General features: G+C 36.5%; 2 protein-coding genes across 2 annotated transcripts in view; one reads left to right on the top strand and one right to left on the bottom strand.

Annotated features, from left to right (window-relative positions):
• The window catches only part of LOC129764690 (heparan sulfate 2-O-sulfotransferase pipe), a 577,061-nt gene that overhangs the window by 141,205 nt on the left and 408,087 nt on the right, over window positions 1-27,769 (bottom strand). The window lies entirely within an intron of this gene.
• Window positions 26,190-27,414, top strand: LOC129764692 (uncharacterized). Its single transcript, XM_055764048.1, has 4 exons — window positions 26,190-26,356; window positions 26,416-26,793; window positions 26,870-27,024; window positions 27,155-27,414. The coding sequence occupies exons 2-4, from the start codon at window positions 26,655-26,657 to the stop codon at window positions 27,341-27,343; spliced, it is 483 nt and encodes a 160-aa protein (XP_055620023.1). The 5' UTR covers window positions 26,190-26,356; window positions 26,416-26,654; the 3' UTR covers window positions 27,344-27,414.

Consider the following 27,769-nt stretch of genomic DNA (forward strand, 5'->3'; position numbering starts at 1 on the left):
ATCATATGTAATATCACGAATGTGGATTACGAATTAAGATCCCTATTTATATATTATTAATCCCAGGTTATTAGATGGATACAAAAGGGGGTCTTCGTAGCCACTTGGTTACGCGTTCGCTTACCAAGCGATCGATCGTGAGTTCAAACTCAGGGCCCTCAATTGACCATCTTTGTGTTGTTATAGAATAGCTACGTCCACGCAACCATCATCAGCGATGGAAATCGATCCACGGTGGAACAAAGATCGATTCATCCATACAACTGCTCTACTCTGCAAGAAACATCGGGCTGCTGTTCTATAAATAGCCCAACAATGATCAATATCAACTGCCTCCGCTGTCCGGTCTGCTGAACAATGGATGAACAGAAAGAATAACCTTACGCCTAAATGGCTACTACTGTGTAATTTATCATAATGTAATGGAACAGAAAACTTAACGCCTACATGGTTACTACTAATTACTGTGTAATTCACAATTTATAGAAACATTAACATATGTACATGTACATGATTAAACCCGGCTCTGTTACAGCTAAAAATGCTAATGAGCCTAACAAATAAATGGGATAAAAAAAAAGATGGATACACCGGAAAACAATTTTGAACACTGTTTGTAAGACACAGATTTACCAATTTGCAAAAAGGAAAATAGGATGTTGGGCCCAAATTTTAGATAACAGATAAATATTTTTTTTTGAATTTGAATTTGAATTTGAAATCTTAATGTGGAGCTGCATTCGGGATCTTATATCCGAGCATATGAACAGAAACTGTAATCCGAAATATGCAACTAGAGTTTTGGAATTTGAAAATGAATCTTAAATTAGTCAAAACAAAAAAAAAGTCGAGAAGTTTCAAATAACAATTAGTGATGTGGTGTCCAAATATAAAACAAATATACAGGGGATATACAAAACCCTAGGAAAATGTTGTCACCATTCAAGTATTCAAACCCCTTCGGAAAACATACCGATTTAGATGCCACTAGTTGCAAATGAATGGGAAGAAATGTAGTCCTAATATTCTGTCTATTTTGTATTGATTTCAGAAATTAGAGCTTGGGTCTCCGGCCAGTATCAAACTCGTCATTAAATGGCTATCATACCCCATATTCAATGGATAGATGGAGTATTCTCGCGTAACTTTTAAAATGGTCCTAAGTATCAAATGTAAACAAATCGAGTTAATGGATACACACTATTAGTTCTTAATCATTGTATGCATTGCAAAAAAGTCGTTCAAGTTTCTATCCTTTTTACCTTTTTATCACCGATACAAAAAATGTCCAATATACTGATTCGAATATTAAGCACTCGGTTGTTACTTCGGACGCCACTTTCCTCTGACACTCGATACGTCCAGCAATCAAAACAACACAAAGTCGCACTTCGGTCATTTTGAGTTTTTGTTATTTTCGGGTGTTGATATTGTTTTTAGTGCAATTCAACGAGTAATAACGACAATGATATGCCTTTAGCACGAAGTGCAAGCATATGGATCGTTGTTCAGTAGTTATTTTCAAATTCTCATCATGCAACGTAATTTGTCCAATGTACAAACCAGTCAGTCAAAACGTCCAATGTAACATTTTTCACTCGGAGACTTCAATTTCGAACTAAAATCACATAACAACAGTTACGATTGGTTTTTCAGAGTTATTATTGACTGCTAGTGGAAAAAGTAGCGATAAAGATCATTTCCTTTTGAAACAATTCGCAAAACAATATTCCGATTTTCAACTTCGTTTTTCTCGAGTTGATGTGAATGTTACATAGGACCTTTTCAATAGTTACGCGAGTATTGACAAACTTTCTGAAAGTGATATTATAGAAATGGTTATACAGGGCGGACTCGATTATATACAATCTTCGATTTCTTTTCACTGTATATAATCGAGTCAAAAAAAATTTTGTTAAAATAATTTTTTTATAAAAATATTTTTGGCTTTGTTTTGAATATAAAAGAATTTTATTTATTTTTTTTTTTAATTTAATTTTTGATCCATCCTCTCAAAGTCATAAAATATCTTTCTCATATAAAAAAATATTTCAGGAGGTGATAGATTTTTTTCATATTTGATGAAAAAAACCCTTTCTACACATATTTTCGAATTTCAACAATGACAGATCCATTGAACTATTTCTCTGTTTCGGGCTCTGTTTGCATTAAACTGGCTCTAATTTAAAAACTACGTCACGTAAAATAATTCCGTTGCTTCCATTTGAATGGTGAGAAAATTTTTCTACATGATACAATTGTGAAATTTACTAATTAGTGGATATACCTAACATTTCAGAAGCGGAAAGTTTAAAAGTTATTTGTTTTAAGATTTTATTCTTAATTTTATCTGAAAAATATATAATAAACTTGAATGTTTCTATCAACCAAATTAAAATTCTCTAACCGCTCTAAAATTCATTCTTTGACACCCTACTTCTAGCTTTTCAAATTTGGCTACACTATCATTTTAAACAATTACTGGTGAATCTTCAACTGGAATCTACCAAAATCACGATTTTGAATGGGTATGTTATTTCGATTTTACTAGCCACTCGTTCTCCCTTACAACGCAATGAACAATCGTTTTGCCTACATTCGGGCGATAGCTCACAATATGAATGCTCAATTCACGTTTTTATGTAGGTTTTTCTACTAACAATTTATGTAATTGTGGGCCAGGATATCATGATATCGAGCATGTTGTTTGGTAATGTAAAATTCAATTAATGAATTCAACTGGCTGCTGATTTAGAGGTTCGGAAGGGTGTACTCACACATGTTATGAATTCACTTGTTCGTTCTTCATATTTTCCCTATAAATACGCAGAACTTAACACCCAATGAGATCAGTTCACTAGAGCACACATGCCCATAGGATACTTAATATACATCATCTGGCTATAACGTTATTTCAACTCTCTACAAACAATATTTCGGACAACGTGGAGGCGTAGGAGGAAATGCTATTTTTATCCATACTATATTTCTGTAGTTATTGATTTATTGGACTTAGGTTTATATCTATGTAGATCTAACCGATTTAGACTATTGTTCAAAAAGCACTGATAAACTCCTTGTCCTCTTCTGCATAATGAAATTCATAGAAGAAAAGGGTGGCATGTGGTTCTAGATTCCTATTTAATTTAAGGGGAAAGTACACTATGAACACCATAAAAAATATGAGATTTTCACGATTCAACGATTCAACGAAAAAATAAATTACTATGATTAACCTGATATCACAGTTTTATTAGGCATATATTCTTTAACAAACAAAAAAATGGTGCCAACTGGACTGTCCCCTGAATAGCTGCTGTTAGCTGTTGTTAAACCCTTGCAGCCAAAACCTTGTGTACTGGTGGGAGTTCTACCTCCGGAACGGTCCAACCGATTTCGATGAAATAGTTTTTCCTAGATTCTCCACTAAATTTTCGGTCATCGTCCGTGGGAAAAATATTGATTTTTAACGAAATGGCGACATTTTTGGCAAAAAAATGCGTTTTTGCCTCAAAAATCAAGATAAAAACATTCACCAAAATATTATTATTCAAAATATCGAAAATTTAGTGGAGAATCTAAGAAAAACTATTTCATCGAAATCGGATGGACCGTTCCGGAGGTAGAACTCCCACCACTTTGCAAAACATGGTTTCGAGAAAAACGCGTTTTAAATTTTGGATAGGAATAGTGGGGTAAAGTGGTCAACTGCTTGTTTGGTAGTATAGCTATTGACTATTGACACCATATTGATAGTCACTTTATGTTTGAGGAATTTCATGACTTTTGAGTCACCCTGTAATTCAGTGGAGCTGTCGCATGTCGAAATGGAAATAAAAACAAATATCGCTCGCTAGTCATTCGGCCGTAGTTTTGTGCGTTTCGAATTTAAAAAAATTTCTAGTGAAATTTAGTTTATTTGACCTGGTGTATTCAACAAATCAGCAGTTTGGACGACTGTTCTCACATACTAGGAGAGGTGAAGCGATATTTTGTTTAATTTCAACGATTATTTCGCATAGAAATTACTTCGTTTTTGATCCAGGAAAAATATGCCACCCCAACCAAAACCAAACCAAATCATTATGAATAACGCTATGTGTTTCGTATCATGTTTTTGTACGTATGAGAACATTTCAATTACGACTCTAGGCCTAGCTCATTTCATACAAATTTGGACGAGAAAAGACGCATAAATCTATCTCTTCTAACACGATATTCGCGAGTGACCACTTCCCCCCCATAGGTGACAATTTTACATTCTCGCTAAAAAAATGTTCGAGTTTTCAACCATTTTTTTTAAAATGAAAAATGTACTATTTTCAAATTTCATAATGAAAATCTTGAACAACAATAAGTTGAGCTACAATATTATTCGAAAAACGGAAATTGTAGTGGTATGTGGACACAGTAAATGGGCATGTTCCTTAGGCCGACCACTTTCCCCTCACTTCTCCTATCTGTGAAACTAGATTTGTGGAACAGAGATTGCAGAATTTCGTATCCCAACTGTGAAATCCGCGTTGACGGCATTGAGCTTCGTATTACGAAATGAGGGCGTAGGCATGACAATATGGGTTTGCAGAAGAAATGAACACACCTTTCAAATAAAAATTATAAAACAAAATTATTTTTCCCAAATAAAATTAGTACTCTTTGTAAATAAACATCACTTTTGCTTGCAAGTAGTGAAAAAATATCGTGCAAAAATTGTGTCTAAAAATAATTTTCTATTATAATGGTAAGTTTTGGTGAGAATATCTGAAAATTCATAGAAAATAGTTTAAATTAGGGTCAGAACAACGTACTTCTAGTAGGTAAACAACGCTTAGAAAATTTTTTCATACAAATTTTAGCAATTTAAAACTGCCTTTGGGTCGACTAATCTGATAGAGAATAGTTGGCCTCATACAAACTAATGTCGTATTCAGATGTCGTCACCATTCCGCCGTCAACGCGAATAGCTCTGGAAGGAAATCATTATTAGGGAAAACGAACATGTGCCGGATTGGTGCAGAAAATTTAAATAGGGTAAATGATCTTTGTTTGTCCAGTCGAAAATATGATCATGGTTTGCCCACTTTTTTGAATGCTCTGTGTCAAATAAGGCCTTCGAATGTTTCGAAACATATAAATGAAATTGCCTTTTACATGATTTTTAGTAGTTTGATAGTATATTTTTACGAAATCACATGTTTTAAAGGATTATAAAATACACCTTCTATTTGTGTCAATGCGCCCCCAGATGATTATTTGGCACGTATTCAGACCTTTTCTGGATTACAACACTTATAAATATTGTAAACATCATGCTTGCTCACCATTTGTATCGGATTTACATAGCTAAACCATTAAATTAACGCATTTTGATGAACTCAATTCTGATCATGAGTTGTCCAATTCAATAATGTTGTTTTGTCCACATGATTTCTATGGCAACCGCTTGGCGCGCTGCAGTTTGTTTATGCTTGTTTATGGTGTGCTTCGCGCATAGCAGAAGTATGGTTTTTCTGTGTTGATTGTGTTGAGGTGAACACTTCTAAAATGCCCAAGAAAAGGCAATATTCTGAAGAAAGCCTAAATTATGAATGAATCAATATGATGACAGTAAACTCAAGCAATGATAAATGCAACATCTAATTGTGAATTCGAATGTTTTCATTTAAAAATGGAGATTTCTAAAACCGGACAAACCATGATCATTTTTTTGGGCAAACCATGATCAGAGGTGGTCAAACCATGATCATAATTCTTCTTTAAGGAAAATCGTTCAAAAACATAAAAATTTGAATAATTTCAACACCTCATGGTAGTATTAGCAACGAGAGACTTGGGGCTTTTCAACAAACCCAAACTCGTAACGATTATGTGTGATTTTCACGAAGAAAAATCGATTTGCATTTACTAGTTGCGTAAAAACACCCCAAATTGGACAAACCAAGATCATTTACCCTACCTCAAAAGAAATTTGTTCGCTTGCACTTCCGACACTTCGATGCTTCGTTTTTTTTAATTTTTACATCCTAGGCGGCCGTTGTGCGATCATCTTCTGAGCGACGAACTAGTTTCGTTGTTTCGAAATAAACTCGGCGTGGGCAATTCGAATTTTTTTTAACTGATAGTACGTAGGCTACGTTCATCAAGAGGTGACCGGAATAAATCGCCACAGTAAACAACTGCAACAGAAACAACCGCTTAGAAAAAGTGTAGTAGGCTAGAAATATTTGGCGCGGGAAAAACATCATGTGCCTCACATTTCTATTATAAATTTATTCTCTTGTTCTCGTTTTTCGAAATTTATTCTGAGGACAATGTAATGGGGACGAAGTCCCCATTTGGCGAGGATAAGGAATCGAGGCGGCCCATGCCGCCAAGATGACGCAATCCGAGTCCACCGCCGACCCGCCGTCGGAAGCGGCGGTGTCTCGCACGCAAACCTGGGATCCACTGATTGCCCGGTTAGTTTGAAACATAGGATACGATCCTTTAGCAATGTCCGACCGAGCTCTAGCGAGCGTCGGACGGTATACGTCTGCCCGGGGCGTTACGTTTGCCTGGGGCGATACGTTTGCCCGGTTAATTCTTGTTTTGAAATACAATACCGCGCCACAATATTTATAGCCTACTACACATTTTATAAGCGGTGGTTTCTGTTGCAGTCGTTTTCTGTGGCGATTTATTCCGGGAACCAGATAGGGTGCCAATGATAATGGTCATCTCTAATTTCAAAATGTTACCTCATAAAAAAATTTCACCACCTCGAAAAACACCCTATGCCAAATATCTGCTCAATCGGACTTAAGGGAGAATGGCGCAAAGCGGTCAAAGTTTGAGTTTTTTGAAAATCGAAAAATCACCCAAGGGGGTGTAAAGGAAATCTGGGTTTTCGTAAAAAAAAATTTGATGCCAAATGTCTAAAAATGGCATGAAACGTCGAGATTTAGTGTCATCTCGATTTTTTTTGTAAAAAGTCGACACTTTTTTCGGAATACAAAACGAAAAGTGTGGTTTTGAGTGCCATTAAAAATAGTTATCCGGATTTTTTATTCGGAACTTTCTACGAAATGTTGATTTGCTCGATAATATATCTTATGCAAAATATTAGCTCATTCGGACTTTTTATTCCGGAAAACAGGTGTCCGGAATTAAAAGCAAAAGTGTCCGGATATCAAAGCATGATTGAAAAAGTGTCCGGATTTAAAATCACGACACGATGAAAGAAATTTAAAATTTTGAACAAATATGACATGATGTTGTGGAGTTCTGTAGTTCATAACATAGATGAAGGCCTTCTAATTCCATAGGAACGCTAATTGTTAGTGCTATGAAACGTCAATATTTTTTAGTAGTTGAAGTTATATTCGTAAGCGCTCAAGCGTCCAGATTCTGATGCATTACTATATTGGTATCACAAACGTTAAAATTTGAGTTTTTTTTTAAAACGAAAAATCACAGAAAATCGGGGTTTAAAAAAAAAGTTTGATGCCAAATGTCTTAAAATTGCATTGCTTTTTTGTCAAAAAAAGTTTTTTTGGCACTTGGTCGATTTTCTATCTGAAGAATCGATTTTTTAAAAAAAAACATGTTTTTTAGATAACTGTAAATCTCAACGTGTCATGCAATTTTAAGACATTTGGCATCAACATTTTTTTATAAACCCCGATTTCCGGTGATTTTGTGGTTTTCAAAAAACTCAAATTTTAACGTCTGCGACACCAGTAAATGAAGTCCGAATGAGTTAATATTTTGCATAGGGTATATTATCATGCAACTCAACATTTCGTAGGAAGAAAATATGTCACCCTTCTAAACTCGAGTCGACCGCGAGTAATCGGTTTCCTATATTATTAACATTAGAATTAAGGAAAAATGTATATATACTAGTAACAATACAGTAAGGAGTTCGGCTCCTTTAAACCTATGTAACTGAACCTGTAAAAATAAACGATTCAAATAAAAAAAAAAACATTTCGTAGCAAGTTCCGAATGAAAAATCGAGATAACTACTTTTATTGGCACCCTAAACCATACTTTTAGTTTCGCATGCCGAAAAAAAACGAAAAGACCCAGAGTGCCGATTTTTTACAAACATTTATTTTCGAGATGACACTAGATCTCGACGTTTCATTCCATTTTAAGATATTTTTTCGAAAACCCCGATTTTCTTTACTCCCCCCTTGGGTGATTTTTCGATTTTCAAAAAACTCAAACTTTGACCGCTTCGCGCCACTCTCCCTTAAGTCCGATTGAGCTGAAATTTGGCATAGTGTGTTTTTTCGAGATGGTGAACATTTTTATAGGATAACTTTTTGAAATTTTTTTTTTTTTTTTTTTTTTAAATTTTCATTCATTGGCACCCTAATGTATAAGCATAATCGAACGAATGAATATTTCATGCTTGAGTGTTATATTTTCATGCTAATAACACACATTTTTCTATGCAATATATATTTTTAGTGGTACAGATTATGCTACAGATTTTTGAAAGAAAAGGTACAGATGAGAGAGATTTTTAACCCTCTGAGTAGTGATGAATAACGGGTGTTAAATAAAAAATGAGATTTTTTTCAATACCTTTCAGTAACTCAAATAAAGAGCGTAATATTTTCCGCTGTCCAAAACGCATATTCCAGGAAATGATAATTACTACTCCAGAGACAAGTCATCCACACCGCCTGAAGTGAAATACAAGTTCAAGCACAAGTTTGAAAAAAAGGTTATGTTGTACATCGCCATTTCCGACCGGGGCATTTCAAAGCCTTGGTTTAAGCCGAGCGGTCTGGCAATCAACCAACAAATCTATCGAGAAGAGTGGCCCGATAAAATCCTGCTGCCGTTCCTGAACGAGTATCACGCGGATGGGAAGTACGTCTTCTGGCCGGCTCCTACAAGGCGTCTTCCCATTACGCCAAGAAGACGCTGGCGCATCTTGAGGAGAAGAAGATACCGTTCGTGCCGAAAGATCGTAACCCAACAAACTTGCCCCAGTGCCGCCCAATAGAGGATTTCTTTGGCTCACTCAGTGCCCTAGTGTATAAAAACAATTGGAGGGCACGACACGAAGGACACGAAGCAACTGACTACAAGAATCCGGAATTGTATCCGGAAAATGGACGTAAGTGCCGTACAACGTTCTTGTGAGAGCATCGCGACAAAGTTGCGTCGAACAGCAGACCACGGCCCTTACTCAAACATTCACTGACATTTTTTTGGAGAAAATACATTATGTTATTAATAAAAAATACTGAAATCGATGAAAAAAAAAATTATTTTTTTTATATGTGATTGAAGTAATTCTCATTTTTTATTTAACACCCGTTATGTGGCAATTCTGTTTCCCAGGAGAGTATAAGGAAGATTCTTAGCATATCACCCAGCATTGGAAATTTATACACCCGAGTTTGTCCGAATCACCCCCGCCATCATCTCCGGAGGAATCAACAGCAATAATAACCGGCCAGAATCACATTCTCTAGATTATTTCCACTCGGCATAATAACACAGCCCTGCTCATGTCGCCGACCGCCCCCAAATGCCACCATCTGATTAATCAGCATATTGGATTGGAAAACATATTTACATGCAGATTATCAAAAACATGTACCTCAGCTGGTTGGGTCGGCGGCAAAAGCGTGTCCATGAATATTTACGATCTGTGCAAGCGGTGTCCCCCCCCCCGTTTTCCAGTCGCCGCGCTCGTGCTATATTTACCCGTGGCTCTCGGTTTGCGTAAAGCAGGACTGCAGGATGAAAGGCACTCGGCGGCGACGATAATGTTGTGAAATGGGATTGAAAATTGCTCGGAAGGCTGCGAGAACGCTGATCGATTCATTGATGTTCCGAAGAAAGAGGGGGGAAGCGTACGAAGGTAAGGCATTGGTGGAAGATTGCCGACAAACAACCGTCCCGGCCTCGCGGTGGGATGATAAACAGATATGCGCGACCGTACCGAGCGACGACCGAGTGATGGGAGTGCGCTCCCGGAAGCGAGTCTGGGGAGTAATCGCGGACAATGTCCTCTTCAAACTCTTAAATAATCAATAATGGATACTCTAGATATTTCACCTCGTCACATAACCAGGAAGACAAGTCCCCAATCTCTCCCGCAGGATTGCAGGAGGCGTGGTGCGTGTGACCGGAAACCGTCCCCAAATACGTTGGGGGAAACATCGGGCGAGGTTCGGGGAAGTTTAAGAACTTAAATATCGCTCATATTAATTATCAATTTGAGACTCGAGCCAAGAGAGCTTAATCCATTATGATCGACCGAGTTTATGCAAACTCGGCTGTTGCTGTTTGGTCGGTTGATAGCGCCAAGTTCGACCTGTCCTTTGGCGTTCGTTCGTTGCGAACAACGACGTCAGAGGACGATGATGATAGCAAAGGCCTGCCTATGGCTCCGTGGAATCTTCTTGTCGGTGTCTGGCAGCCCCGGAGCATCCCCGGCCGATTAGAAAATGCTAAATGTGCCTTGATTAGAGGCATTATTGTGCGCCCGACAAATGTGCCCTCATTCAGTTGGTTGGTTGGTTGGTGAGTGAGTGGGTTGCAGGCTCGGGTGAAGACAGACTGCTGGATAGAGTCCGACTTCCGCAAGGCTTTGCATGAGTAGTCGTACTAATCGGCAACGAGTAAGACTAAGCACATCCGGGCAAATAAAGAGTAATGTGTGGAACTTTCTGAGAGCATAACTCTAACCGCAAGGTACCTCCGTCGTTTTCACGTGGCCTGTTGGTGGCCGGGAAGCGGATTTTGGGTACGAGTGAAATCGAAACAGTACGATAACAACCACAGGGCCCCGGGCGGACCAGACTTTATTAAGCTTTGGCTGATTGACGACGAGGCGACCTATCTTTTGGAACGTATGATGAAGTTTTCCACATATTTTACACATATCATTCATTGGTGAGAAGAGATTGGTGATTATTCAAGGGCGGACCGAAAGTGTTGTCTGATATTTTCTTTTGATAAAAAGACGTTCTAATCGCACATCGTCCCAGCCCGCGTCAATCAGGACAACATTGCGAGTGCAATGGGGTAGTCGGTGCGTGGTCACAAGGTGCGATGTGGTTTCGAATGCGTGTCTGATTGCGTGTTACGTGCGCCTAGAATTTTGCGGTAGCAGCATTACCGTTGCGTTGGGGCGTGCGAAAGCGGTCAGCTTGCCGGATACTAATTGAATCCTAGGGACGCGAATCGCGGAAGTTCGGGCGAGGGTGAGAGGGTGAGAAAAATGTGCGTGATTGGTCTCATTCGGCCGAATGCGGGCTAAATTAATTTATATCACAGCAATTGCAAAGCCCATTGGTTCGGATTTCGAAGTCTTACTGGCAAGATTGTAGAGTAAGCCACGTATGTGTGTCGACAGAGCCTACATTAACCACAAAAGCAACCAGAAACCGCACACACAAACCGGAGGGGGGTATCGATTCCCAGCTAGACAATTACATAAATTATTCCACTCATGGATTCGTAGAAAGTAATCGCAAAAGCAATTTCCATTACCTCATCCATCCGATTCCGGGAAGCGTGCTTTTGCCAATCTTCGTCGAGCCAAAGTTCTGACCCCGCTCAGTTGGTGGGAAGGCTGGGCGGAGAATTGCTTCCACCGGTTTTCCACTTTCTTGCAAGAAATGTAGCCAACCGCACTACGATACTACACTCCCATACACCCACACACGCACACCCTTGGCCTAATTGCGGCAGCCTGGGGAGACGAGAAGGGGTGGAATTGAGTCAGGAATAAATTATTCAAGTCGAACTGCTTCGTTGGTTGGCGATGTTTGCTCCCAGTAGCTGCTAGCTGTGATCTATGGATCGGCTGGGCGGCTGCTGAAAAATGGAAGACTGAACGGGATGAGCTTCGGTACCACCCGCGCTCGTCGCAAAATCGTTTGAAGTCAAGAAAGTAACGTTTGAGTTTGCCGTGGCTAGGATCCGCGTTCTGCTGCTGTGACTGCTTGAGTTACAGTTATGGGATACGGCCGGCTGAGACGTTGACGCTGCCCAAGGACCTTCAAACTGAGCATCAAATTATTCCGGTTTTCTCGTGAATTATTATCAAGGTGTTTGGGTCTTGGAAGACGGTGACTCGGTGTTATGTGTGTTGAAAAATACTCAAGCAATCTGTTTTTTTTCACGTATTTAAAAAATAATAGAAGTTCCGAAGAATTTCTCAATTTTTTCAAAGAAATCACATAGGAGGAGGATCACGTTTTTTTTATGGTGAACAAGGTGAGTCGATTCATATTAAGCATTATTCTATATTTGCCAGCAGCAAGCACATAGGTGTTGTCCAAATACCACGTGCACAGAAAAAAGCACAGTTTCAGACTCTCCCTCTTTCTCCGTAGATAAGCCTGGACAATTATCATATCGCTCCCCCTGTTAACCAGGTAGGCGTTCTTCCATTGTTTCATTTAAAAAAGACTGGTGGGTGATGACGTGGACATAACCGAATAGACGTAGGACCTTCTCACTTCGTCCTCCACTTGTCATTCGACGTAAATACAGCGCGGACTCGATTATATACAGTTTCTGATTTCTTTTCACTATATGTAATCAAATCCTGTACATAATCGAGTCAAAACAAAATTTTTGACGTGGGACTACGTCTAACCGGAGTATATGGGGGTGGAATGAAAACCTAAACACAGAACATGCAGGAAAAAATTAAAGATTTCGAATGCATTTCTTAATAGATCGGAAAGATGTTTGCATCAAGTGATAGGAAATATTTATACGCGTCTATCACAATTAATAAAATGTTATCTTTTATGAGATAAACAATTGAATAACTGTAAAATGTTCAGCGTTATCTAAACGCCCTAACTACCAAGTTTTGATTGGCCCGATTTACGGTTTCCCCAACACAGACTTTAAAATCAATGTACCTGTGGGAACCCGCTTTGCAAATATACATTCAAGTAGGGGGTATTTTTGTTCCCTCCGTGCTGTGTTTCCCTAACACGGACTTCAAAATCAATGTGCCTGGGGGAATCCGCTTTGCGAATATATGCAAGTAGCGAGTACTTTTGTGCTTGCTTGACTTTGTGCAGACCGAAATATGTTTCTATAAAACGTACTTCTAAACTGAGAAGCCTGGGAAAATCGTCATTTCAGATACTAGAGGTGAATGAAGTTTCGCGGTTCGAGAATTACGTAAACATGAGAGATGCAAAGATTTCAGTGGGAAATGTAAAATACAATGATCGTTTGACAATTCTTCCGTTCACATATTTTGGTAGTCATAGGCATCATACCAAACGTAAAAGACGGTCATCAAATTTACTTGCAACGAAGAACACACACAATGCATGAATTGATCTTACATGGCAACTGTTCAATAGTTTTTACATACAAAGCAAATATGTTGAATTCAATTGATTTCGAAAATTGTTTCATTCAATCGATAATTTTATCAATACAATACAAATGCTCACTAAGACAATGGTAGTCCCACGTCAAACTTGCGGTTATATCATAGGTATAACCCACCCATTTTTTTTATTTGTTTTTTTTTGCATGTATTTTTCGTTTTTTTGAAAATAAAAGAGGAATTTCATTTTTGATTCATCCCCTTAAAGTCAAAAAAACACATTTCTCACATGAAAAAAATTAATTTATCCAGATTCTCTCAGGAGGTGATAGACGATCATATTTGATGAAGAAAATCTTCCAACGCACATGTTCGAATTTCAACATTGACAGAGTCATACAACTTTTTTTAGTTTCGGACTCTGTTACCTCAAACTGGCTCTACAGTAAAAAGTACGCTAAGGAAGACGATTCTGATGCTTTCATTTGAAAGATGAGAAAATTTAGTACAGGTTATAGTAGTGGAACAACTAAATTAGTGGATTTTAATAACATTTTGGAGGTGAAAAACTTAAAAGTTAATAATTTGCAATGTGTTATTATTAATTTTATCCTAAAAATTTATAATCAACTAGATTGTTTCTATCAATTAAATTAAAGTTCTTTAACCACTATACAATTTGTTCTTTGACATCCAACTTCTATCTTTCTTAATTTGGCTGCAATATCGATTTAAACAATTCCTGGTCAAAATTCAAGCAAAATCATCAAAATCACGATTTTTCCCCACTGTACATGTAATAGCCACTAAAATTACACCTTAACGTTGGAAGGTTACATTTCTTCTTGAAATAAGCCATATTTGAAATATGAAAAAAAAATCCAAACTGTATATAATCGAGTCCAAAATTGTATATAATCGAATCACATATAATCGAGTCTGTATATAATCGAGTCCGATCTGTACCTTATTTGTATTTTGGCTCGTTCGGGCCCTATAATAAAACTTGGGTAAACAAAACCGTCCGTTGTTATGAGATCGCTGCACAGAGACCTAGAATTGGGAATCGAGATTTGGAAAATTAAAACCGTGTTTTAGAAAACCTGTGGTTCAAAATTGTTTCGGGAAGATTGTGGTTGAATAAGAGATTTTCTAGATTTTATATTTCATTTTACAAATCCTGATTTGTAAAATGAAATATGAAATCTAGTGATTCTAGATCACTGATATGATTTTTATATAATTTCGGTGTTAGATTCCAGTTTCACATTGAAGAGTCTAGAGTTTGGATATATATTATAGATTTAGTTTTCATGTTAAGATACTAAACCCCAAATTCAGATTCCCATTCCAATTGATTTAATTGATTCGAAAAATTTTACATTGGTATCTTGAAATATGGATCTGAACAAGATTTTTTTAAAACGGAATAAGAATTTAAAATCTAAATTGTATTCTAAAATTTGTGGATTTTTGTATCTCATTGTCAAATTGAGATCTGAAATCTAGTAAAATCAAGTAAATGAAACGAAATTTGGCATGTGGAGATTTTAGAGTGCAATAAATGTTTCTATGGTGGTTCGACACTCCTCCCCCTCTCTTAGGGTGGGCTGTGATACAATTGAAAAACAAATTTCTGCATAACTCGAAAACTTATCAAGGAGCCAAATTTGGCATGTGAAGATTTTAAGGGGATCCTCCTCCTTCTCTAAGGGGAGAAGAGGGGGAGTTGTCTGTATTTATTCTATCATATTTTCTGTATCAAACATTTATTCCATGTAACGGAGAAACATGATATTTGCTAGTGGTTGAAAAAACTTGAACGAGAATTGTGTCTGAAAATAATCTGATCATAATATGAATATAATGAATAATATGAATCATGAATCTGAAATTTGGGATGTTGTATCGGAGCCTCAGTTATAAGAAGTATATGTATACAGTTATTCCATGCCAAACCGATATAGTGGTTCGAAGATTTTTATTACAATTGGTAAATTAATTCCTTATCAGAAAATATTCGACTCGTATTTTTCCATTTTTTCATTAAGGTGCCCATTTCCATTTCAGGGTGGTTTGAAAAATCAACTTTTTCCCCTTTTTCCAAAAATGATTAATTTCAAAAATTCATAATTTTCAAACCACTTGACCGATTTAGATTCAAATTACATATCAAGTATCAAATAAAAATATAACTACACTATTATGAAAAAAATATTGCGTCTGTAAAAAATACGGATTTTGTTTTCGTAATTATTGATTCTATTTGTTTTTATGATTTACATAGTCTCGAGACGCTATATTTTTTATATTTTTTACATGACATATCCGAAAATCAGAGGTGTTTTCTGTTTCGTTTTTGAGTTATTATTTTTCAAAGTTAACCGATGGTCTGAAAAATCATTTTTCGCTTTTTTCCACAAATAACTTTTTTCCAATTTATTAAACTATTGGACCGATTCAGATAATCGATATATTAAGTCTTAATCAATGAGCTTGTCTTTTTTTGAAAAAAAATATCACACTTCTTCGAAAAAATTGGATTCTAGTCGCTGGTTTATACGGTTAGATCATCTCTGGTTTCTGGATATGTTATGTAAAAAAATTCTCAGCTTCAAAAAAAAAAAACATTAAAAAAATATAGCGCCCTTGGTGCCGAAATCGTTTAGGGGTCAGGGACTCTCAACGTGGTCGATATCGACCATACAGATGCCATAAAAATGAAACACAAATTTCTGCATAACACGAAAACTAATGAAACAAACGGAGCCAAATTTGGCATGTGAAGGTTTCAGGAAGCATGAAACATTTCTATGGTGAATAGATACTCCTTCCCCCTCTCTAAGGGCAAGGGGGTTGCCATACAAATGAAACACAAACTTCTGCATAACGCGTGAACTAATCAAGCAAATGGAGCCAAATTTTGGATGTGAGAGTTTTTGGGTACGATATTTTTTTCTATGATGGTATGACACCCCTCCCTCCTCTGGAATGGATTATTTCAACCAAACATGACAATTGAAAATTTTCGGAAAACTCTAAAGGAAAATGAAAAAATTCGGAAACTTCAATTCCCATATGTTCTACAATTACATAGTGACAAGCGTCGTTAGTCTATTTGATGTTTGTACTAACGAAATTGATCTTTGTTCGAAGTAGAAATGGATTGTAATGTGATAAAACGCACTCCTATATCTTCTTCTATCTATATAAATAAAAATGGATCGTCGAATGTGTTGATAAGCCATCCAATTCCAATTTAGGGCTGTCTTTATTCTATCATATTTTCTGTATCAAACATTTATTCCATGTAACGGAGAAACATGTTATTCGCAAGTGGTTGAAAAATCTTGAATGGGAATTGTGTCTGAAAATAATCGGATATTATAATGACGAGTTTTGGTAGAAGTACTAGGAATTTTATAGTTCAAAGGGTAGATTAGAAGATCAATCAATGAACAGTTAGTAAGATAACGTGGATGTGATAACGAAAAATTAATTTTAGGCGGGACGAAGTTTGCTGGGTCAGCTAGTTCCTAGTAAAACTTATGGCTTCCGTTACATATTACCCCGATGTACCTCATATCTATTGAAACGTGAATTAGTATGAACATTTTACAGACTGGAGTGAATTTCTAAGATATATTTTGGAATCCGGAGTTCAAATAAATAATCTAGAATTTGAAGCTAATAATCTGAAATTGATTGGAATCTGGAAACTGAAATGAATATATGAAATATGAAATTACAGTTTGAATGAAATTCCTTTTATTTTTTAAATATGAAATTTGAGTTTAGCAACACATATTGGCACCTGAATTAGGGATTTTGTATGAAAAATATTAATCAATTTGAATCTGTTCAAATATTGCATTTCGTATCAATATCTCATATTCACTGTATGAATTGGTTTCCAAAGTTGAGACCTAGGATTTGATATTCGAATTATGAATCATAAACTAAAAAAAAAATAGGAAGAAAAAAAAGCCAGGTACATTACATCCTTATTACAACTGAAAATAAAAACAAAAGCTTAAATCCGAATGATCTAATCTGAATTTATTCGGAGTCTACAGACTTGATTTTCAATCTAGAAACTGAAAACAGAAAATTGATACTCATTATTAATAATCCAAGTTTTTGATATTTGTAATCTGGAATCTGGAAATTTGTCATGGGAACCGAATATTCAAATATTGTTTATGAAATCTTGAGCTTCACACCAAATATGTAACGAGGTTTTCCAACTCAAAGGGTACTCGGATCTGGATTTGTAATCTTTCTCTGAAATCTGGATCTAAAATCTGAATAGCGTGCCACAATCTATTCGGGGAAATACGCGTCTCTTTGGAGTTGTTCTATGAACGTTAGTACCATTGATGGAAAAAAGGATAAAAAGATGATTATAGATGCTATACTCTGGAATCATAATTTTAAAAATGAAAAAAATGAATGAAAATTAATTTCTAGTTTTGATTCCGAAGCTGCATTCTGAAATTCGAATTTCATTCGAAAATCCGTGGTAGCAATCGAGAATCATATATCAATATTTAAATTTGTAACCTGAAGCTGAAATTTTAAATATTGAGTTTATGTCTTCGAATATGAAATTTGTTCTGGATGTAAAAATCTGGAATCGGAAATTGAATCCTAGCTTTAGAGTTTTAGAGAGTTAATCGGTGATCAGAATGTGAGTTACCAATTAGGAATCTGCTTAACCATGAGACGATATTATCATGAGAGTGAGTCATTACTGTGGTATTCTAAAAATTGTGTAGGGGTAGTGATAATCATCTTATGCCTAAAGATTTCTAAGACTTTTGAGCCATCCTGTGCATCAGTAAAGCCGCCGCATGTCAAAATAAAAATAAAAACAAAAATCGCTTTTTCGGTAGCCATTCGGCCATAGTTGTGTGCGCATCGAATCTAAGGAATTCCTCTCGTAATTTAGTTCATTTGACTTGCTATTTTCGCAGAATCAACAGTTAAGCTGACTGTTCACATACTCCTGGAGAGGTAGGTAGATATTTTGTTTATTTTCAGCTAATTATTTGCATCGAAATTATATTGCTCTTTGGGGGCAAAGTGGTCACCTAAAAGTTGATTTTTGATTTTATAGATGACTTGTAATTATAAGAGGATAACTGATTGGCAAAGCTGGACACAAGAACAGTTGAAAACTGCAATAGACGCAGTAAACAAAGGAATGTCCAAAAAAGCCGCTTCGACCACCTACGGAATTCCACGTATACTCAGGAGACGGATTGTTTCGCCGAGAAGAGAGAATAGTTAGTAGGTATATTCGTGTATTTATTCAAAGGTACCACCGAAAAAAAGGAAGACTGCTGCAATGAAGGGTAAGCGACAGGTCGGCTCTATAACTTCATCTGAAGGAGGCGAGAATACAACAGTAATGCTGTGTTTGTCAGCTAGCGGACGACACCTGCCTCCGTTCATAATTTATCCTAGAGCGCGATTGCACGAAGCATTGAAAAAAGGTGGACCCTCCGAAACCAAGTATTCCTGCAACTGCAACTCATCAGGTTATATGACCAGTGACATCTTTATAGATTGGTCATATAAAAAAAATGACCTACAATGGTTTGAGCAGGACGAGTTATCTTATTGATAAAAATTGAGTTACTTTATTTTACATCATACTAACCAGTACTAACCAGTGAGCACATTAAATTGAAAAGAAAACGGACTGGTTTTCCCGTAGACATAGAAGACATATAATAATATAATTGTTCTTTCGATTATATAGACGTATAATCGAAAGAACAATTCAAGCCTTTATCTAAAGTATTCATTCCATGGCATGTCGAGAGAACTTCCAATCCGGGAAGACCCTAGACCGATCGGGAATGAAGCCATGAATTTACAAGGGAAATCCCGCTTTATCAGATCCCCGGCCACGGCCTGCAATTGAGATCGTTTCCGAGTTCTAGTAGCTGAGCAAACCCAAGCCTAATTTTAGCCGATACTTCAGGCCCATTACTTTACATATCCCAAGGCATGTCAAGAAAATTTCCAACCCGAAAAACTCCTTGACCGATCAGGAATTGAACCCAATACCTATGTCAGCATTAGCCTTGAATTTACAAAGGAATTCCCGCTTCACTGGATACCCGACAACGGTCTGTTAATCGTTTTCGAGACCAGACTGCAGAGCAAACCTAAGCCTAACTTCAAGCCCTTCATTCAACCTGGGGTATAATCGCGTCAATCTTAATCTTCAATGAGATCTGCCACAACACAGAAAAATCTTGATATAATTATCTGTTGAGTATTTCGATTGAGCTATCCCCAGCTTACCTCAGGTTTCCACATTAAACCTCTTGCAATGACTTTGTTTTATTCGATCAGAAATTCTTTTGCTTTTGTTCAATCTCACGTTCTCTATGTTTGCCAACGCGCGTGGGCTCAAACTATTGCAGACTTCACAATTATTTTTTTAATTTAATTGAATAACTAAGAAATAAATAATAATAATAAAAGCAAAAAAAAAAAATCATCACCATAGTCTTGACATGAAAAACACACGGACACATAAAAGACAATAATTTCTTCGTTTTATGAAATAATGAAATAGTGATGATGGTCACCTCAAAAAGTTTGAACTGTACGAGTTCTCTTGTTGATCTTTATGTAACAATTATCAAAATAATCAGTAAGCACGTTAAAGTAAAAAACAAAACAAACGGACTGGTTATATTTCAAACATAGATTCCTAATTGAAGAACAATTTATGTTATCAACTTAGACCGACTAAACCGATCGGGAATTGAACCCAATGCCCATGTCAATATTAGCTATGAACTTACAAGGGAAATCCCGCTTTATCAGATCCCAGGCCACGGCCTGCAATTGAGATCGTTTCCGAGTTCTAGTAGCTGAGCAAACCGAAGCCTCATTCTAGCCAATACTTTAGATCATTGGCTCGATAATTTCGTCGCTAAAGTGCAACCAACGGAGCAGGACCCTGCACTTTTAATAATTGATGGGCATAGTTCACACACGAAGAACCTAACTTTTCTTGACAGAGAAAGGGCCAATTTTGTCACAGTTCTAATACTTCCACCACATTGCAGCCATCACATGCAACCCTTGGATGTGACTTTCATGAGCCCATTTAAAGCACATTATGCCAATGCGGCCGAAGCATTTGAGAAACAGAATCCTGCTCGTGTGATCGGTCTGTATGATGTGGCTGAGTTAGTTTGTACTGCGTTCAACAACACCACAACAACAAAAGTGGCCATTGAAGGGTTCAGAAAGACAGGGATTTACCCGCTAAACAGGTCTGTCTTTACGGAAGAAGATTTCGCTCCATCTGAAGTGACCGATAAGCCTCTATTGGGTTCATCTCAATCAGATACAACTGGAGAGATCGATTCCACGGGTGATGCTGATTCCTCGGGCGAATTTTCTAAATCTGATCCGAATTCATCATTCACTGTTTCGCCATCCGAGATATTAGGCCGTATGAGTAAAAAAAAGTATTTACTTATTCTGCCCGTTTCCAAGTAAAGTAAACTTTCCTAGTATTCACTTGAATCCGTATGATTAAAAGTTTACTTTACTAATTTCATTTTAACGTATGTTGATGATGATGATGGTCCCGCCTCCTTCCCCTACAGAGGTTTGAGCAAGACGAGTTATCTAAAAGATAATTTATTTATTTTTTTCTCAACATTGAAATCAGTTTAGCAAACACAAAAAAAAACGCACTGATTTTATTCACAGATATAAGTTCAAAAAAATTGCAATTTCCAAAGACAAGCCAATACTCAGTCATGTCCGCCACAGAGCCGATACGGTCCCGACGAGGCCCTTGCAGCCAAAGGGTCCACCAGAGCACAAGTCCAACCGCCAGCCTTGCTTTGGATTGACAATGAATATCCTCATTCAGAGAAATCGAGAAAATTTCCTTTACGAAAATTTCCTAGACCGGCACTTAAAAATCTTTCAATTTAATATCCTTTATATCTGTGGCACGCGCGCGACGCTCAAACTTTTGTAGACTACTTTTATTTTTTTTTTTCAACTAATACAACTATAAAAACAACAAAATAAAAATAAAAATAGTCCATCATCACCAGTCCATCATGACAGACATAATAGAGATCAATACTAATTAAAAAAAAGATAATTTAAAAAAATTTTAGATAGTCTACATAATATAATCCGTTCAAAAAACTTCGTCAGGTTACTCAAAAACATTGAAAAACAAACTACCAAAAATTGTCCACATTAATTATCCGTTCGTATAAAACTTCGTCAATAAAAATCTTCGTCATAAAATTAAAAAAAAATCGTTCGACTGTTAATAAAACACAGTTTTCACGTGTGAAATACAGTGCCTCTTAAATTCTGTAAGTGTTGTTGCGCATTTAATATGTCTTGGCATCGAATTGAAAACATTTATTCCTTTGAAGTACAACGAATTTTGTGAAGCACATGACAAGAAATTAGGTGTTCTTAATTCATTCGCGTTTCTAGTGTTATATCTATGGAAATCACTTCCTCTTTCAACTCGATCACACAAATATCGAGGCAGCAAACCGTGAACTACTTTAAAAATGAACACCATAGTTAAATAAATAATTCTTTGCTTCACGGATAACCATTTTAGAGCGTCCAGCATCAAAGATGAGGAAGTGAATCTATTACATTTTAGAATCAACCGCATTATTTTATTCTGCAAACGCTGTAATCTCGATATTTGTGTATCATTGGCTAAAAATAATATGGAAGAACAAAAGTCTAAATGAGGAGAGATGATTGATTTGTATAGCTGTATTTTACTGCACATAGTTAAATCGTTTTTCAATCGGCATAAGATTCCATACTTCTTGGCAATTTTCCTGATGACATTGTCAATGTGAGTATTGAACTTGAGTTTGTCATCAATAATCACGCCAAGATATTTAATCTCCCGAACGCGATCAATGGTCTCATCATCAATTATAATAGAGACGTTTTCATTAGAACGATTTCGCGAGATTACCATAAATTTAGTTTTATTTATATTCAACTTCAATTGCTTATACTTCAACCATCTACTTAAAGAACGCAAATCTCCATTCAAATATAAAACGACCTGATTCAAATCATTAGCTGCAATGAATAACACAGTATCATCTGCAAAAAGGTTAATATCACAAAATCGTAAAACTCGTCGCATGTCGTTGATGTACATAATAAATAGAAGGGGCCCTAATACACTTCCCTGAGGTACTCCAAGATTATTCCCTACGGGACTGGAAATTGAATCATTAAAAATAGTCCGTTGAGTTCTGTCATACAAATAACTTTCAAACCATTTATATGCAGTACTCGTAATTCCAAAGCGCTTAATCGTATTCAACAACAAGGGCCTAGAAATTGTCTCGAAAGCGCGTTTCAGATCCAAGAAAACAGCAATGATGGTATCTTTACATTCTAATTTCTCTTTCCATTTTGCTAACACCAAGTTCAATGCGGTTTCACAGGAATGTCCTTCTCGATATCCCGATTGTTCTGGTATTAGCAAAGCGTTGAGATTTAAATATTGCAACAGCTGGCCTTTAACAACTAATTCTAATATTTTCTCTAATGTGTGCAACATGTTGATGGGACGAAACTCTTCGGCTTTAATCGTTCCAGCAACCTTTTGAATAGGAACTATGAAAGATTCCTTCCACACCTGAGGCACATGCCCAGTTAATAAAGACTTATTAATAAGGTCCAGCAAGATGTGATCAATGACATGAAAGCAATCTTGAATAACTCTAGCATTGACATTATCCACTCCAGCCGTTTTACCTAAAGAAAAGCAAATAGTTCTAAGTTCATTTAATGTAATTGGGTGAAATCTTTCAAATCTACAATTACTATCAACCGGCTGTCTTATTTCATCAGGTTCATCGACCAATTCAATGGACTGATTGATCAATGAAACACTATTGACGAAATAATCATTAAACTTGGATACTATAGCCTGTTCAGACTGTTCAAGTGTGCCATGAAAAGCTATGGACCGCGGTTTACTATTACTAGGTTTCAATAAAGATTTCAAAATTTTCCATAACTCTTTGCTGTTGTTTTGATGCTGATCAATCTTCCTCTGAATATATTCACAACGAGTTTTCTTAATCGATTGTGAATATCTATTGCGCGCGATCGTGTACATATTCCAGTGATTTCCATCATTTGTTCTACGAAATTTGTTGTACCATTTGTCTCTCTCACGTTTAAAGCGCAAAAGATCCAAATTGTACCAGCTGTTCGAGTTTTTCAAAGATACATACTTTTGCGTAACTAGCTGATTTGTACACGTTTTCAAGGTAATAGTAAGAACAGCTGCTGATTCATCTAAATTATCGACCTCGAATGGAAAATCCAGGCTTCTCATCACAAGATTCGAAACAGCATGTTTCGAATATTTCCTCCAGCACTTTAATTTAACAAAATCGTCGTTTGGCACGAAATTATCTACAATATTGATAACTAAGGTCTCATGATCGGTTATTTTCAAATTGGTATCAATGACTGTGTTAATAGTTTCAAAATTGGAATAAACATGATCAATTAAAGTTTTACTGTGCCTGGAAATACGCGTGAACTCATTTACTGTTTGTTTCAAATTGAAGAAATCAGATAAGCGCTTCAGATGGTTCGAATTGTAGTCATCACGCCAATTGATATTGAAATCACCAGCTAATATATTTAATTTGCTAGAATCAAGGAACATTTCGAGCCAGTTTTCTAAAATTTCAACAAAACGCTGATCACTTGAGCTGGGGCTATGATACAAAACACCATAATTACCCATCTTCATGCCACGTTCAACTGTAATGCCCAAAAACCAGTTTCCATCAATAACTTCGTTGAGGCGAAGATTGAATTGAACTGATTCTTTGACATAAATAGCAACACCGCCAGTATGTCTAGAATGCGATAAACAAGCAGCTACATTGTATCCCGGAATACTATATTGATCAAATGATTCAATTTCAATAATATGTGTTTCTGATAATAAAACTAAAAGTGGACGCTTTTCCTCAACAATCTGACGTAATGCTACGTAGTTTGTTGACAACCCCGCAATATTCAAATACAGAACATGAAATTGATTCACAATTCTTCTGGAACATGGTTGCTATTTATTGAAATGTAAGCTGCCTTTTTTCAATTCATAAAGTCTTTTGTATACTAAACACTCAGAACTAAATGCGGCATGGTTGACGTCCAAATTCATTTTACGTTCTCTATTCATTTTCAAACAATTAACACATTTCAATACAGTTGACGTGCACTCAGATGTCTTGTGTTTCTGACTACACCTAGAACACGTTTCACAATTTTGTTTGCAATCCGTGCTCTTATGTCCAAATTCTCCGCATTTGAAGCATCTTAACACACTAATCGCGGGAACTACGGAGCACCGATCAAACCCCACATTTATTTTTTCCGCACTCAGTAAATTATTATATGTGTCAACATCTACTTCAATCATAGCGCTATACTTGTTGTATGTGAAGCGTGGATTTTCGAAAACTTTCAAAACTTTTACATCTTTTATTGCGATGTTTTCATTTTGACTCTTTAAATAGTCAATGAAAACGGCGGAGGAATGCTGATCGCTCATGCCCACAATTTTTAATCTTGGCACCGATATGGGAACAACAGCATGGTAATTTTCACCCAAATTGCTTTCAATATCATTTTTGACATCATTTATGTTGGCTCCATTTGAACACTCGACAATGATGGAGCCATCTCTACCATTCCTAAAATTCCCAATTTTGTGTGTTTTTGGATCTAGTTTTGTTTTTAAATGCTTACGAGTTTCCTCGCAAGCTTGTTTGGACTCTTTGGGTTTTATTACAATAACCGACTGAGTTTTACGACTATTTTGCTTGATACTATTGCTCTTTATATTATTATCAATAGCATTGTTTGAACTTTTGACTACATCCGCGAAACTTATGTTATTAAGAATGACATCATCATTATCATTATTCTGATATTTACGTTTCTTCCGTTTAGGAATGTTTTGGTGCGATTCAGAAGGAATTGCACCAGGTTCATCGAGCGAATCATTCCTTGCAGCTAAATTATTCTGCGCGGTAAATGTTAAAAATGAACTTGTCATAGAATCCAATCTCTCACATATCAATTTTTCAAGAGACTCACATATATTTTGTCTCAAATCTTTCATACCGCACTTTAGCGCGCTGTCTAGCTGAGCCGTAATGTGATCTCGCATGTCCGTAAGCGAGTCAGAGAGTGAAGATAGTTTCATCACCTCCTTCTCTACCTTTCGCACACCCGAGATAAGATCACTTTGCTCACCACAACCCTGGTCTGATAGACAGTCATTACATTTGAAAAAAACATTTACGTTCTCCGTGATAAGCTTTGCTGTTGGCCTGCTCAGAAGTGTGCATTTGTAGTGGAACACTCCGCTACACTTACCGATACAGCAAACCGGCAGATCGCTTACCACTATCCCCAGTTTACACACCGAACATTCCATAGCCAACACAGATTAAAGCGGGACGCTATACAACCATACAGAGAAGAGAAATAAAGAAAGAATAAACCGCCACGGCTGCTATACAAGAAAAACAGCACGCCGGGGCCGGCTGAAAAAGGCAAAATTAAACAAGAATCGGTTGTTGTAGGCAACCGTTCTCCTACTTATCCTGATTTCTCAACAAAAAGGGCACGCGAACGAAGACTTCTTTCGCTGCACAGGGCAATATTTCACACTAAATATTCATAAACTATCACAGCACAAAACACAATACTATGTCCACCATGATAATTTTATAATTATCCGTAAGTTTGACAAAGTAAGAACTATGTTCGAATTCGAACATAGTTCTTACTTTGTCAAACATCTGTCAACTGATTGTTTTTGTTCGGTTTCAAAACGTCACTTTTCTCGCCCGTGTTGTGATCCTTTCATTGAAAAAAAATCGATAACAATGATTTTTGGCCACGAAAACATCGAGGTACTCGAAGAGATTGTTCTGGTAGATGATGGTAAGTTGAGTTTTTTAATTGTTGCTTAAAAATACTAGTTTCCAATCATAAATTTACAGTCAAAAGATCTGCCGAAAAATCAATCAGCAGCGGTAGCGGAAGAAAGAGGAAGAATCAATCTAATCAGGAACAAATGGATGCTGTGTTTGTGGATGTAGGAAAAATTTTACTTTCCAAATCGCAAACACCACCTGTGCGGGAGAAGCAAAAAACAGCGTTGGCGGCGATGCGACACCAGTTGCTCATCCGATGTGGATTGGAGTTCTCTGGCGACTAAATATTGAAGAAAATCAATAACATGAAGACCGCTGTTAAAGAAAAAACGGATACCAAAAAAAAAAAAACAGAGAACGTTAAAATTGTGCTCAACCAACCGCAAGAAAAGTTTTATGGACTGCTGGGGGGTGTTGACAATCCCAGCATCATCAGCGTTCCGTGTAAGTTAAAAATTATTCAATTATTTCAATTATATTGAAACTTATGAAATGTTATCATTTATCATAACTTTTACAGATGGTCTGGCAGTAGGAAGCAAAAATATTGCAATGGGGAAGGATCCACCGAAGGAGGAGCATGATTCATCTGATGATTACGATTACAACAGCTTGCAGAACGAGTTTCTGGCGCCGAGTCAAGCGTGTCAAACACTAAAAACAAATCAAAAATCGGTATGTGTTTTATTTTAATTCTACTTTTACTTTTCATGCGTTCTCAGTGATTAAAATGGTCTAAAAAATATCCTAAAATTGTTCTTCAAAGAACTTTTATAGTTTTTTAATTCTTTTTTTCTTATTCCAGGCACGTGGCAGAACACAACAAACAGTGTGTGAGGAACAACTTAAGTTCCTGAAAAAGCAACAAGATTATACGGATGTATTGAAAGCAAACCAAGAAGAGCGACACCAAAAAGAAATGGAGCTGTTGGTTCTGAAAAAGGAAATTGCTGTCCTGAAAATCAAAAAACTCAAAGAGAACATGATCATCTGAAAGTGTATATATTTTTTTGTATATATTTTTTAAATTAAAGTTAAATTAATAAAGAGCCCGATTTTTCTCAAATGAAGGACCGATGTCACAAACGAGTGGAAAAGGAATATTTGGCGCATCATAATACATTTACAATACAGCACTAAATATTAATCGCATAAGATAAACAAAAGAGTTTTCAGAAGGAAAGTACGCTCATGAGCATACTTGATAATGACAAAGTAAATACTTGATAAATGCTGTTTTATTCATACGAAATCAAGTAAACTTCCATTTTCGAAAAGTTCATACTCAGTTGCCAGTTTTATTCATACCAAACGTAGTAAATACTTAATGTCACTGCTCGAATGCGTGATTCAAGTAAAGTAAAGCTGAATTTTATTTTTATTCATACGACCTATTGCCACTTCCCAAAGCGAAGGCTGT

The sequence above is a fragment of the Toxorhynchites rutilus genome, chromosome 2 (genome assembly GCF_029784135.1).
Source record: "Toxorhynchites rutilus septentrionalis strain SRP chromosome 2, ASM2978413v1, whole genome shotgun sequence".
Lineage (NCBI taxonomy): Eukaryota > Metazoa > Arthropoda > Insecta > Diptera > Culicidae > Toxorhynchites > Toxorhynchites rutilus.